This window comes from Xenopus tropicalis, chromosome 6, assembly GCF_000004195.4.
Source record: "Xenopus tropicalis strain Nigerian chromosome 6, UCB_Xtro_10.0, whole genome shotgun sequence".
In the NCBI taxonomy this organism is placed as follows: domain Eukaryota; kingdom Metazoa; phylum Chordata; class Amphibia; order Anura; family Pipidae; genus Xenopus; species Xenopus tropicalis.
In genome coordinates, this window is record NC_030682.2 from 100,089,438 (window position 1) to 100,105,538 (window position 16,101).

The window sequence follows — 16,101 nt, forward strand, 5'->3', positions numbered from 1 at the left end:
TTGCTGGACCGTGTGAACTGGCCCTGAAGGAGTGAAGAAAATATATTTAACTAGCCTTGCAAACACAACACTCTCTACCTATGAGGGTACAGTTTGAGAAGAATGCCTATGTTGATCATTCAATCAAGCATTGTTCAACCGTTCCTCTTAGTAAAAGGAGAGCTAAGAAGCAACAGCACACAAACTCCCAGCAATATCTGGTAACTTTTATTGTTTCTACAGGCATGGGACCTGGTATCCAGAATTTCACTATGGCAAGCTCTAACTTTACTCTTTGATAAATATGCCCCTGATGTTTTATAGAGATGAATGGTGATGTGATTAGATCTGAGCAGTTATTGGTGCAATAATAATAATAATTGCCAAACACTGGGGTGTGATGGAGGCCCATATAAGATATACTTAAGGCATTACTAAGCAGAAAAGAACTATTTTTACATAAAAAATAGCCATAAAAATGAAGTCAGTCACAACACTGGAACTGATGTTACATATTTAATTTAAAAATATCTCTACAGAGAAAGACTCATCGGTTGCTGATTACTGTTAGACACAGTTCAGATGGCTGTTGAAGAAAGTTCTTGAAGGTAAGAAGCATACAGTTTGGTACCTTCAATGTAATTGTACCTAAAGAAAAAATAAGAACAAAACAGTATGTTTAATTTTTATTTCTGAACATCCTATTCAGTCACCAAAGGGTTCATACCACAGGCTTTTCTACAGAAGTCCCCAAAGCTGCAGCTAAAGTGATACTGGCACCCGATTGTTCCTGACACTATTGTGAATTTTTTTTTTTTTTAACAAACTCATTATTGTTCTGTATACACACTGTGAAAGCTTGTCAATGCCCCCCTCAAAGGTTTCTGTATATATTATTAAAGTATGATCTTACTTGCTTATTTTCTCATTTTGACCATGAGGAGCATCATCTGGTCCACCAATTCCTAGTAGCATTACACTCTTTCCAAGTACATCTTCCAAAGTTTTAGCAATGGGAATAGTTCCACCAGCTCGGATCATGTCTGCTTCCAGGTTGAACACTAGAGGGCAGGCAAACATCAGAAATTATGAAGCACACCAAATTAACCTGGATTCTACAGACTTGTATTCCATATGTCTCTCAAGGATATGTCACAAGTCCATAAATATATCTACCTAAAACTATAACTGCTTCAGCCTTGGCTAATGCAAATATGAAATTTGATAAGGTCTTATGGATTTAGTAACTTTCTGGTGAGAAACAATGAGCAAAGACAAATTGTAATCCTGTGGTATGAAACCTTCTGTCTTGATACAATCCATAACGATTTATACTTTTGTAAAAATAAATAAATCAAAACACACAACATTATATATATTTATAAAAATATAGCACTTACAGTAGCTGAAACAGCACTTGGCAAGGCTACATATTTAATATTGTTACATATCCATATAGAAATAGATAAGCCCTCGGGTTATGCCACTGTGCCTAAACCTGCAATCAGATTAATGGCTTTCAGTCATCATTTACTAAGGAATTGCTTGCTTACAGCATTCTTTTATGTCAGTAAGCAGATGGGCTTGTAGTGGCAGATTTTTATATGGACCTTATGAATCCAATTAATCACAATAAGCCAACCTAAGACAACACCCGCCCTTTCCCCCTCACACATGTGGTTGCCTATTTTGCAATGCAAAAAGAAAAAAAATAATCCCTTGGCCCAGTAGCATAGGCGCAGAGGCAATATTAGTCACCCAAACCTTACTGAGCCTTTGAGATGGACAAAATAAACTATTGTACTGTAACATCTTCTTACCTCTTTTTACTGCTCTTCTAGCAGCCAGATATTGTGGCTCATTCATGTCTGCCAACCAAGGTTTTGCTCCAATTACCATTTTTACCTTTATTTTATTAGGGCTTTTCCTTTCAGAAAATTTGGCCTCCAAGTAATCAGTAACCTATACATTATAAAATAATGTTTAGTAACAGCATTTATTTACATTAAAGGAGTGGAGTACTTTAAAATGTATGGGAAAGGGGTTTTAATCCTGTGTGCCTACCATATAAAGATAAATGATAACATTTAATGTCAGCGTGCATCTGTAACTTGGTAGAAAATGCTTTGTCATTGGTTACAGTACTGGGGCAAACTTTGTTGATGTTTCTTTATAACCAGCTACGGTTACCATCTGTACTGTGTTTAACCAGACAGTCCATTTATAGACTGCCTGTCTGAAACTTAAACTGATCTCTGCACTGATTGAAGCTGCAATCAGCCATTCATGGACTGGCACAGCATAGGAGCACGCCTCTTTTGTAACTGACTCCACCCCCTGCTCAGCTTTTAACCACACAAAGTTGTCAATCCTATAACCAGCCCTGCCAACAACCAAGCACAATAAACAAATGGACAGGCAATTAAACTATATTAACCCCCTTAGGTCTCACATACCTGTTTTTCTACAACAGATGGATCCATGTTAGGAACTTGACGCATAGAGAACTTTCCAATTACTTTTGCAGGGATTACAGTTTTAGTTCCTGTTCCACAGAAAGCCCCCTCAATCCCATGAATTGTTAGTGAAGGATAGCGCCATCTATGCATAAGTAAATCTTCCTAAAGAGTAAATATTTCTATTTATTCAGCCATTGCATTCACCATTTTGCCGATACATTATATCCATTCAATTAAGAATTGATTTTTTATACTTCTTAAAGGTTTACATTTTGATAAAACCTTGATTTGTCTGATTGAGGTACTAGAAAGTCTGTTACTTCTACTGTGAACTATCAAATGATTTGTATTAATGTCTTTGGTCCTCACTATATGGACATTGGCAATTGCATTTATGTGTGCCAAGACTGTGGCGACTATATAGCACAATGGTACTATTGTGAGTTTAGGTGTTACCTTGGGGGGAAGAGTAACATCTCTACACATACTGCACAGACTATGGGACAGCAGGCAGTGTACAAACTACACCTGACAGCCTGACTAAATTGACCAAGCACCTATCCCTGCTCAATGCTTGTCTGTGCATAGTCCTGTATTTTTAGTAACCTGGAAACTTCCATACCTTATAAAGGGCATCCCTGAGTTCCAGTGACAGGCTATACATAAGTATCTTTTATAACAGATTTAGGCAGCACTGCCAATGGACACAAGCTTTTAGGGAGCTGCAAATCTGGAAGTTTTATAGGACTAAATTGTCCAGCACTGTGCATAGAAAGTACCAAGGACATCTAACTGATCCACATGAAACACATTCCCAATGTGGTTGACCTGCATTGGGAACTGCTTCAAGTTGAAATAAGAAGAAACTTTAGGCACACTTATATCAGGGGCAAAGGGCCTGTTGGCAGAACTGCGAGAGGGTGACAACACAGTTTTTGGATGAAAGAGAACATATTCTTACATGTAGTGGAAATTAAATGCAGAATAGTGGAATTTATTTCTGTTGTTCATATAAAAAACTCTGTTGCTTCTCTTTGGATAAAAGTAGCATACCTTATGTAGCAAAACGTTATTACTTATCATTTACTATGTTGTGCACTTTGAAGCTGCACTTACTTTTGTATCATGAAGGAATTGCGTGACCCCTGTGTCAGCTTGCATTTCCTGTTGACTGAATTCAAGATTTTTGTACAAATCTGTTTCATTCTCACTCACAGGTGCCACAGCCTCATAAATCCCTGGGACAAGGATGCGACCCTTTCCATCTGCCAGCGTGTCTTTAAAATAAGAGCAATGCAGGTTTAGTAAACAAACCTTTAAGTAAATGTATTAAATAATGCATTTATAAATGCTAATATAAAACATAAATACGATGACGTTACCAAAATACATTTTAACTTGCTGCAACACCTAAGGTAAAGAAGGTATCGCTCCCTGTGCAAGCTTAATATTACTCCTCTTTCATCCTGCTCTATTTTGAATTTCTGTCTTAGTAAGAGAAAAGCTCATGAACATCTAGAATGTGTAAATGTTTCTTGATGTGTGAAAATCTTAATTAAAAAAACTAAACCATAGGCTTACTCAGCAAATATATCAAATCACTCATAGCTTCATGTACTGTCCCTCCAAAGCCACCAGAGTGCAGATCTCTCCTTGAGCCTTGTACCTAAATAATCGAAACAAATAGAACGCTTTAGTACATACAGTATAACTTTTTGATTTAAAGTTAAAACCATGTCATAAAATCTATTCATCTAAAAAAAACAAAAAAACAATGCTTTCTGGTTGCAGTAGCCATGTTTTGTTTCCCGCAATGCACAATTATGGGCTCCAAAGGCAATTGAATCTGATATAATTGAGCTGCATCCATTGCAAATCAGATGCAGCTACGCCAATTATTTTTTAAGTCTGTCGTAATTTCAGATGTTCAACATGTCAGTTACCTGTGCACCCTATGCTTTTGGTGCAACTCCACTGCGGTGATTGATTCAGGGCACTGTGGGATCCCTGGAGCTACCACCTAGTTAGGAGGTGGCGGTATCTCCAGGGTTCCCTCTGTCAATAGATGCAGCAGTGCCTCATCCAGAGAGCACATTTTGACACAAGTACCTTGCAAGTGGTTTTACACACAACTTATTGTGGAGAAAAGTGCAAGTTGCACACTGTGCTTGCGGTTGTAAATGAGCCCTAATATCTTCCAAGTGTGGCAAAAACCTTAAAAATCTACATAAAAAATTATTCAAAAGTAATGGTTGTGTAATTCAACATTGATCATTTTGTATAATCAAGCTTAAGTAGTATAGGAACTGTAAAACCATGACTTAAATGCCCTTACTGACGTTCTAAAGTACCCAGGATTAGCAAATCAAAGAAATAATTCTCAAGATGTATTAAAACATTTGTCAGTTTTTAGCACAGACATTATTTTCTATTATATACAAACTGCCTGTCAAGGGGTGTAGTGGAAAATGATCCATATGTACTTATGTACAGCCATTTGAGTAATAGCGGGTTATATTTTATAGAAGATGGAATCATTATATTTTTTATTTGCTTATTTTGGGAGGGTAATCTGTATGTTAGCTTCCCAGGCAGTCTATGCTACAAAAAATATTTCTCCATATAATTTGAGTGGATTTTCCATTTGAGGATAGTTATTTGTAACTGCATTTGCTATGTATTTGCCATTTTATATGATAATGATATACATTCAAATAATGTATATTTGAAAGTTGTTTAGAACTACTTATTCTTTTTGGTGGAGTACCTCTTTAATCACCAAGCTTACTGTTATAACAGGGATTTCAGCAAATATTAGATTTTAGAGTGTGGTAAAGTGCTTAAAGGAGAATAGTATTCTTCCTGGATGAAAGGAAAAGGGTCCTGGGTACCATGGAGCAGCCAGGCTCAATAGCAGCATGGTGGAGTCTGGACCTCATACCTATATTGAAAACAGGTATGAGGGTATCTGGGGAAAAGGGTGGCTAGGTAAGCTTGGGACCAATAAAATAATTGTTTGGCTGTCCTGTCAGTTGCTTGTTGTTTTCTGCTAAATATATATATATATATATATATATAATATATATATTAGAGCTCACTAAAAGGAGTACCTCGAGGAAAAAGTAGCAGTTGCCCCTTGCTCCGTAAGTAATTCCTGGCTTCTTGCTTAACCATGGGGTGTCTGTGACAACAATGTAGTCCACATTTGAGAAGAAAGTATCCTTTTTATCCTCAACAAGTTTCTCCAGTCCATCAGATCCCACTTCTTCCATTCCCTCAATAACAAGCTTCACATTCACTGGGAGACCCTGTAAGGAAATTTCAGGGGAATAAATTAAGAATATATATATAATGTATGAATTAAAAAATATATATATATGTGTATATATTCTACTGCAGAAACAATGAGCACTCCGTTCTAAATCAATCCAATTTAATCCAATTTTAAGGTCCTAGACCCGGACCGAAACATTGATGTGATTTTATGGAACAATTAATTAGATTGATTTAGAACGGAGTGCTCATTGTTTCTGCAGTAGAATGTCTATTACAACTATATGCAGCACCCGATCATGAACTTTATTGGAACGGTCTAAGAGAGTGCGGACTTTTTCGGTATATATATATATATATATATATATATATATATATATATATATATATATATAAAATAACATATATCAAACATTGAAATTAGGGGGAAATTCCAGTAGTAAAACAGTTTGGATTTTTTTTCTTGAAGAAGACATAAATAAAATATTGTTTTAAAATATGCTTATTGCACATACACATATATAGTGTTAGCATATACATTACTGTAATAACTGTATATTATATTTTTATATATTAAAATATTTTTGCAAAATATTATTATTAACCAACTTTCTCAACTGCTAGCTGCTTCCTAATCTTTTAAATATATGAGAAAACACTACTCTGTCACTTAATAAGTGCATTTAAAGGCAGTGTTTGGAAATAACACTGCTCACAACCTTATCACACTGCTGCTGGAAATCTCCTCGCCTGAGTGTAGCAATGGTATAGTTTTCATGTTATCTTCATGTTCATTCTGCATTATAATTAATTTGTGCTTTTTCAATTCAGATCTTTTAATAAGTGACTAGACATTCGCGTTTTAGTGGAAATGAGTACAATTATGGTTTCAAAAACCTCTAAAACCACAAAGCTGTAAATATGCCTCCTAAATTACATAGAAACTCTTTAAAGGAATACTGTCATGGAATTTTTTTTTTTTTCGAAACACATCAGTTAATGGAGCTTCTCCAGAACATTCCTGCATTGAAATGCGTTTTTCAAAAACTCAAACAGATTTTTTTATATTTATTTTTGAAATTTCACATGGCACTAGCCATATTTTTCATTTCCCAGGGTACCACAACCATGTGACCTGTGCTTTGATAAAATTCACTTTACTTCTGAGTTGCAAGTTGGAGTGATATCACCCCCCCCCCCCCAGTAGCCAATCAGCAGAAAAATGGGAAGGTAGAAAAATAGCAGCTCCCTGACAGCTGCTTTTCTAAAAATACTCCCTATGAAAATAGCACTAAATAGAAAAAATTTAAGTCCGGCTTGGGACTCCTCAAGTTGCATGGGAGCAGTAGAGACAATAAGTTATCTGATGGCAGTTCTAATGTGTAACGCTGGCTCCTTCTGAAAGCTCAGTCACAATACACTGAGATGGCTGCCTATACACCAACATTACAGCTAAAAAATATACATTTGGTGGTTCAAGAATGAAATTTTAAATAGTAGAGTGAATTATTTGCTTTGTAAACAATGTAATTTAGAAATAAAAAGATCACCATAAAAAAACGCCATAAAAATCATGACAGTATCCCTTTAAATGAAAGCGGTATATTCACATACCATCACATTAACAGATTCCAGTGCATGCAGCAGAGCAAGCACTTGTCCTTTGTCATCTGAGGTACCTCTTCCATACAGATTACCTACAGAATAAAATATACAGGGGAAAATATATTTAAACTGCACATCATTGGTTTAATATAATGCATCTCATGATTATTTTGGATAATGAACCCGCAATATGTAAATTGGTGGTTTATTCTCCAGTACCTTGCCGAGTCCCCACTCTGTTTCTGTTGCGATGCATTTGACTAATAAATTTATATATGCATGCAAAAATACATACTGCCATCATAGTGGCACTTTTCTAAGAGAGCACAGTTATGTCTACTGTTTCTTCATGGCTGCAATAAACATGATATGTATTTTACCCCTAACTGATACTGTATGACTTACCATCTTTCTCCACAACAGTATAAGGATCTGTTAACCACCCATCTGTTTGCTTTGCTGGCTGAACATCCATGTGTCCATAGAAACAGACCGTTGGTTTGCTTTTGTCATTTCCTAGCTCTGCTAGGATAACTGGAGGCAGTGGAATCCTCTCCCCAGATGACAGCTAAAAAAAAGTTTATCATTAATATCAGTTGAAATGGATTAATTCCTTTACTAAAGTTAGAGTAAACTATTATATTTTAAAGTATCACGTACCTCTTGCTCGCCAATTTCTGCCATCTCAACATTTCCACCCAGTTTGAGGATAAAGTCCTTTGTAAGTTCCATCATTTTGTTAAGCAAGTCTCTCTTTGATGGGTCACTAGAGTCACTTTCTATTGCCACCCAGTCCTTTAATCTCTGCACAGAAATACAAAGCAGTTTGCTTAAATACAATTTAATCATCAGTAAAATGTCTATTTAACACATTAAACACAATAAAGCAAAATAAGTTTGTGAAGGGTCATTTTCAGACCTAGCACATCGGCTCCTGAAAGTTCATTCATACAATGTAGTCATTTTGGTCCAGACTTCATTTTCACTGGTTCATCTGCATCCCCTAATAGCAAACTAGTCAACCTCTGGAGCAGGGATCCCCAACCTTTTATACTCGTGAGCCCCACAAGCATAAAAAAGTTCCTTCAAGAGGTTTTGCTTGGAGTAAAACCGTGTCTCTGTGCTTTTAAAACTTGCCTCCAAGCCAAATATTTAAAAATGGGCACCTACTTTGGCACCATTGGGAGCAACATCATAGAGGTGGTGAGCAACATATTGCTCACAAGCCAGTGGTTGGGGATCACTGCTCTGAATTAACCGTAGCAACACTGATTTTCCAAATCAGTGGAATAATATATGGCCCATAGATATCTTTATAGTCAACCAGTGTGTGGCCAGCTAAATATTATATTGGAATAATATAAGTACAGCACTGTGGAGATTCACCAAGTTAATTAACAGTAAAATTTTTGCACATTGTATCAAGTTGTCATTTATCTTACAGTGGTTCAGGGACACTGGCACCCATTCTGATTAGAAGAAAGGAGGTACGCCTAAATTAGGGATGCACCGAATCCACTATTTTAGAATCCAGCCAACCCTGAATCCTTTGCAAAAGATTCTGCCATACCAAATCCTAATTTGCATACATAAATTAGGATAAGGAAGTGTTAAAGACAACCGTGCATGTACAAAAATTTTTCATCAGAATCCTACTAAAAAAGGCTGAAGCCCAAACCAAATCCTGGATTCGGTCATCCCTGGTCTGAATATTCAGAAAGGGTTTTATTTACAGTGAGGGCTGTGAAGTTCTCCCTGAATCAGTTGTACTGGCTGATACATTAGTTAGCTTCAAGAAGGGGTCGGATGACTTTTTAGCAAGTGAGGAAATACAGGGTTATGGATGATACTGTAGCTCATAGTGCAAGTTGATTTTTTTTCTCCCTCTGCGTCAAATTAGAGAGACTTCCAAAGGGTTTTTTTTTGCCTTCCCCTGGATCAGCTAGCAGTTATATATAGGCATTAAAGTTGAACTTAATAGACGTATGTCTTTTTTGTCTTATGTGGCCATTGTTCTGATTCCCCCTGTCGCAATGTAAGCCGAGGCTGCTGTTTTTTATTTGCCTATGTTTTTTTATTTAAAGGAGTATCACTAAACTTTCCCATAAAAGCACAGAAAAGTGATATGTAGATACATGTTATAAATTGGCCTGTCTTTCCAGATATTTTTCCATAATCCATGATTATTCTAGTCTCCAAAACCCAAAGCTGATTGGATAAACCATTGCTTACCTGGATAAATTCATCTTGATGAGCATCAATATACTGAAAAACCCCATCCTTTGGCACAGGGGATAACAGAACTTGACATGTTAACAGAAATATGAGGAACCAGCGGAACTGTAAAATAATGAAATACGGTAAATACAATGCATGGGTAAATTACTATGAAAAGTTGTCAAGAGAACAAGATAGAGGCAGGAGGGGAGGACATGGAAAAAAATGAAAATTAAGGGAAGACGGGTAATACTAAAATGTAAAGAATGGGTTTGAAGAAGATAATGGGCTAATTTAGGGAAAATGGGTGTGTCTGACAGAATAGATAGTTGGAAAAGCATGTGAAAAGAAGGAGAGGAAGCAGAAGAATACAAGAGACAATAAATGTGAAAAGACAAACCTCAAGTGGAAACCCAGTTATAATGTTATATAAGAAGAGAAAGACAGAACAAACAGAAACAGCAGCACACAAAAGGAAACCAATGAAATACAGTAAATTATAAACATGGAAGGGAAGAGAAAACAGTATAATAAAAATTTAAATAAGTAATATTAACATTCTTAGTTCATGGACAAGCACATCTCATAAATGTCTAACTAGAGCAGAGCAGTCAGACTGTAATGGCACATTTACCAACACACCTTGAGAAAGGCTATAGTAACATGACAAAATGTAATTGCTGCTAAATATGCAATAAATGCAGTGTATTTAAGTCGTTCATGAGCCCTGCAACTATTCATTTTGTACGTTTATATAATTTAGATACTTCAGAACTCGGAGCAGCATTTAAAAGTGGGCAAATTTCCATGTACAGTACCCACAACAATTTGTATTTGTTTAGTGACAGCAGCATAACTGCGCAGTGTGCTCTGCAGCTCAGTATCTAGTTTGTTCATTGCAACATTCCCATTTAAAGACTGAGACAAATAAAATACACCTGATACTTGGTTGCTTGGAGATCTTAGCACAACACCAGTGTGCTTTTTTAATAGGGAGTATTGGAATGTATTTAAGGCAAGGAATGTCAACTTGGTGGAGAATTGCAGTTCAGCAAGATGTGCAAGCCAGCTGGATAGTCATGCCACTTCCTACAGGTGAAGAACTACTAGTGCTAAAGCTTAGAGGGGGGATTTACAATAGTCTACATTGGCCTAAATGTTGAAAAAATGAAGGCAAATTAAACGATTCCTCTTAGCCTATAATGGGAGCATCTGTGTTAGTGACTATAGATAAGTTACTATAGATAATACAATCAGCATATTGTTATATATACAGTATTAGCCAAACATATTGCAACTTAACTAAAAAATAAATCTGTAACTTTGTAGCAGCAACAGAAAAAATCATTAGATCTTACCATAGCTGAAGTATATTGTTTCCCTGTGATGGAGTGTTCAGCTTGTTACTGGCCACTGGAAAAGTGTCTGCAATTATTTATACACCGTCTCTTGGAACCACTCCCATTGTCCCAGTTTATTCCCAGTTAATCAGATTCTGTATTTGCTGCATAATACATTTAGTTACTCCATGTGGCTAGTTAATAATCTGCATAAAATAAATGTTAACATAATCCCATTTTGTTTTAAATTCAATTTGTTTTGCCTTCACCTAAGGTCATGCAGTATTTGTTTAGATTAACACATGTAGAATAGCAAGGACACTGGGGCCACCATGGACAAAGAGTAAAACTGGCTTGCTTTTTGGAGCTAATAAAGTTGTATCAGAATAGGCGAATTGTTTCACCTGGTACACAAAGGAATATCAATCAAGTGCTAGAATTCAATTATTGAGATGACATGGCAAGTTGACCTGTAGCAAACGTTGCACCTTTTATTAAATAACCACTGTGTTTGGAAGTTCCCATAGTAACTGTAAATGGGCCTTCCCAACAGGTCATCTGTTTGTAAACTAGGCCTGGTGAACATTTTTATCAACTGGAACCTCCATTTTTATCACCCTCCATATATAATTTTTGGAGAATCTCACAAAATAATCTGTTTTATTGTCTTACTATTAACCTCTTGCCATCAGAAATCATAGGGCCCCAACCTGCTTATTTATTCACCCCAGCCATTTCCCATTACACTCAGCATCCATGGTTCGCCCATGCCCAGCACTCGCAAACCTCTCCCTTTAAGGTCCCATAAGGAATCCTAATGGAATGTCTGGCAAAGTCTCCCACTGCGACAGGGCATGTAATAAAACTTTCACCTGTCCCTTTCAGTGATGGTGGCCCCGGCTTATTACATGGCCCAATACATAGCATGGAAGTATCAGGCCATGTAATAAAGATTTAAGCAGGTCATACATGGGCAGATCCATTCTTTTGGAATCTTTGCCTAATTTGGCCAAATAGGGTTGTCGTGCTGTTTGCCTATAGGCTGTATTTAGACCACTTTTTTTTAATAGATAAGCTGTATATGGCACACATGGGGTAACTGAAATATACCCTTGGGATTTTATTACAGTTTAATAAAGATTATGATAGTAGCACCTGCACTTTAGTTATTTGCCAATATGGTGCCCATCTTGCTTCTGGCAAATTTATGTTAACCCCTCTTCTTTGCTTCTGTGTTTATGTTCTCCTTCTCCTCCCTTAATTAGCCCAGGTGGTTCCAATCGGTCAATTAACGGACTTTATAAGCCTGTCACAAGCAGCCCCTGGTTGCTTGATCATTAAGCCCTTTACGTTCCTGTGACCTTACCTGCTTGTTCCAGTCCCTGTTCCTGCCTGACTCCTGCCCGCATACCTGCCTGATTCCGTTACCTTACTCTGTTCTACGACTCCTGTTCCCGACCTCTGTTTGATCTCCCGGTTTTGACCTCGGCCTGATTATTTGGACTCTCCCTGCCTTCAGCCTGCCTTTGACCACTGCCCGTTATTCCGGACCCTCCTTGTTTGCTGCCAGTCCTGACCCTCTGCCTGTTTTACGGATTGTTTCGTCTTCTGCCTGCCTCTGACCACTGGCCTGTTGTAAGGACTTCCATATTGTTATTACTCCATTTTCATTAATAAATCATGTTTCAGCAACATAACTTGTTTCCTGGCTATCCACAAGTGAAGTACCCCCTGTACCCATATTACACGGCATATAAGCTCCTACCTGCCAGCCACCCACCTGTGGCTGCGCCTGACACTTTATGTTTAAATCAACCAAGGCCATCTACTGATACATTTAGTCCAAATAAAGTACAGTCAATTGCACATGAAACAGCTCTTTCTTCTAACTACTACTGTAAATTTTCTTTTACATACTATTATCCAAAGTTCTTCCCTCTAAAAAGCTGCTGTCCACCTTCAAAAGCTTATAAAAAAAAAAGTTGAGTAGAAATTCTGTACATGTTTTTGAGTTCAGGACCAGCTTAGAGCTATTACAGACCTTTAGTAGAGAAGATTTTTGCCCCCAAAGTTGCCCCCAGTAGCTCCCCATATTCTTTTCTGCTGATTCACTGCACATGCTCTGTGCTGCTCTCAGTTACTGAGCTTAGGGACCAACTCACAATATACCGTATAGATAGAATATAAATGTCACCATACATCTAAATCCCTATCCTCCACCTCACTACTATAGTCTGACTCCTGGCTTCCCATCAAAAGGCACATTAAATATAATATTCTTATCCTGCCTTGCAGAGCCATTTATTTTTCTGCTTCTCTCTATATATCAGCTCTTATCTCCCCATACACTGCCCCCCAAGCCTTATGCTCAGGGCAATCCACTGACCCTACAGCTCACCCATAATCCTTTTTCACTGATTGCTCCCTGCCTCTGCTTTGCACCAGGAAAGCCCCCCACACTAAAACTTTTATCTCAGCTCCTGAAAAATCATCTTCTTGATGAAGCACTTTGCTTCCCTTCCTCTGCACCAACACAACCTTCACCTATGCACTTTATTGTTTCCTTTTCCTAATAGATTGTAAGATGTTTGGGACAGGGACCTCATCCCAATTGTGTATTGAAACCCCATAAGCACATATACTTATCTGTTTTCACTGTATAAATAAAAAACTCTACACCTGTTTGTGTTTACGCCTTGTAAAGCACTACATACAATTGTGGTGCTATATAAATAAATAAATACAAGGTATGGTATTAGTAGGAAATTTAGATTCTCATTACCTAGCAGCTCTGAAACCAGTGCAGTTAGCATCAAACTTATTATAATTAGCCCTGTAGCATCACCTTGTATGAGATGACTCTTAAGATTAGCTTCTCAACAGCTGCCCACAGAAAAAAATCAGCATGTGTCACTGACTCCTCTAACAGAATCCAACTTGGGGAGCTTAAAGGCCTTTGTGGACAATCAGAGTGGTGGGACAATCAGTGGTTTATGTGTGATTTAGCTCTTGTGGGAAACTGTGTGGCCAATAGTTGTGTTGAGCTGACTATTAGGAATAGGAAGGAGTTTATGGGGAGATGAGAGCGGATATACAGAAAGGAGTAGAGGCATACAGGGCTTTGAAAGACAGACTTAGAATTTTATGCTTTATGTGCAACTTGACCAGGACACAGGAGAGAGAGAGGTGTAGATGCAGATGAAGACATTAATCAACTCAAATACCACTCAAAGTTAGTAAAACTGTTTTTACAAATTTATTTTAATCCATTAAAAAACAACAACAACCCCTTATTTGTGATGCCTAACGCATTTCATTGCACTCTTTTTGATGTTTTTGATGCAGATGAGATGCAGCAGCATTTAGTATGGATTGTAAAAAGTGAAGATGAGATTTGGGAGAGGTTAATAGAAGGTTGTAATTGTCTGTCCTGGAGGTGAGAAAGGCCTGAGTCAGTTTTGGGTGGTAGAAGGACACAGAAAGGCATGTATTTTTGCAATATTTCTAGAATTAAATGGCATGTCCTAGCCATGGATCAAATGTGGGCTTAGAATGTGAAGGAGGTGTCTCATGTAACACCTAGACACATACCTTAGGAGACTGCATGTAGAATAATGTTGTGTGCAATAATATTAAATGGGGGTTGGGGTCCAGGTTTACCCTCAGCGTTAGACATATTCAGTTTCAGGCACAAGAAATAGGGTTAAGATTAGGGCAGGAGTGTATCATCAGCATATAATGTAGAGGGAGAAATCAATGGATGTGACAGAGTTCACCAAGGAGAGTAAAGAGAGCAAAGAAGAGGCCCTAAGACAGAGCATTTATTAGAAATGATTGCACTGAATATAACTGTAGTTTTGTATTTAATTTTAATCTATTATTATAGTATTGATCCCTGTCTGCTCTATTTTTGTATTTTTTAATGTACAGCACTGCATACAAAGGTAGCCCTATATAAATTAATTTTATACATTCTTTTTTGTCTTACTCTCACACAGACTTTGTACTTTTCCTATTCTTATTGAGTATATTCTGGCTAACAAGCTGCTATGGCAGGATCTAACATTCTTTACTGGATCTTCACAGTTAGGCTCTGCTGGAATTTAGATTAGATCTTTTAAGCTGCTTTTATTTCTGGAAAATTTATTTTTTATGAAACTAAAGAGATTATTGGTTAAAACCAGGGCTTGCAGCTAAATTTTTCCTTCATTGAAGACAGAACTCTGATTTAGGCTTGTATTGTAAGCATATAATTGTATTTTGCCTGCTGATTAGTTTCTGCACCTAAAACTAGCAATATCATGCTCATGAGCAGTTTTAGGCAAGAGTAGTCTCAAAAGGTCTAGTGCTGGGCTTTAACGTGGTTCCTGTTGAACACAGCTAAGTGGCAGAAGTGATTTGAGTCATTTTGTTCAAAGTATTTTTAGTAAGAAAAAAGTGTAAAGTAGAATTCCAGAGATTCATCATGAAAAAATAGGTAGCCTGGTGCCACTGCTTCCTTTGAGCAATTAAGGCACCTTTGTTGCCAAAATATTTTTTAAGTTGCCGTACACATTCAGAATTTAGTCTTCTGACGAACGTTCGGATATCGATTGTACGTTTAAATGTAATGTTCAGAAACTAGCATTCAGACTGAAATTGTAGGATTAAAGTCCTACAATTAAAAAATAACAAATTGGAGGATGTTCTGACCACAATAATTGACAAACCACAAACGTACAAAAGTGATGGCCCGGAAATACATTGTATGTCACCCATGGATATAGTCAGATACACAATACATGCACAGATATTATCATTAGCCAACCAAATTTTCAAACCTGTGTGATCGACTAAACGACAGTTTGCCATGATATTAAAATTATAGGGACGATAATTCGAAGCTCACACACAGTACGAAAATCTTCAGTGCGGGTAAGGCTAGCTTTAGGCTAGTTTGTAAATGATTAATTCAGTGCACAACTGACCTAAATAAGAACTTAATTAAAGAATGTGTCTGTAACTATTAACCACTGTCACTGTACTATGTCCACACCTTTTTAGGTGGCCAGAGTGATACACAGATGGAGCCACTTCAGACTGTCAGACTGTGTGTTTGACACAGAATAACTAAACTAATTTAACTCACTTATCCTATTTGACCCACTTATCCCATTTAAAACAGCAAACTGTGCTAAGGAGCTTTTTCTATTAGGCTGATGCCACACGTGGCGTAGGGCTGATTTTTT

At 37.3% G+C, this 16,101-nt stretch overlaps 1 protein-coding gene across 1 annotated transcript; it reads right to left on the minus strand.

Moving 5' to 3' along the window:
• Window positions 1–476: 476 nt before the first annotated feature.
• darmin (cytosolic non-specific dipeptidase) lies at window positions 477–10,999 on the minus strand. Its single transcript, XM_002941881.5, has 12 exons — window positions 10,892–10,999; window positions 9,549–9,656; window positions 7,977–8,120; window positions 7,722–7,884; window positions 7,326–7,408; window positions 5,549–5,746; window positions 4,020–4,104; window positions 3,555–3,715; window positions 2,436–2,600; window positions 1,800–1,941; window positions 893–1,040; window positions 477–627 (listed from the first exon to the last, which is right to left on the minus strand). The coding sequence occupies exons 1-12, from the start codon at window positions 10,892–10,894 to the stop codon at window positions 558–560; spliced, it is 1,470 nt and encodes a 489-aa protein (XP_002941927.3). The 5' UTR covers window positions 10,895–10,999; the 3' UTR covers window positions 477–557.
• Between the last annotated feature and the right edge of the window lie 5,102 nt (window positions 11,000–16,101).

Coding starts and splice junctions, on each gene's coding strand:
- darmin (XM_002941881.5), bottom strand. Junction 5,747..7,325: donor TGGAATCTGTTAATGTGATG/GTATGTGAATAT, acceptor ATTTCCTTACAG/GGTCTCCCAGTGAATGTGAA. Junction 3,716..4,019: donor TGATTTGATATATTTGCTGA/GTAAGCCTATGG, acceptor CTTATTTTAAAG/ACACGCTGGCAGATGGAAAG.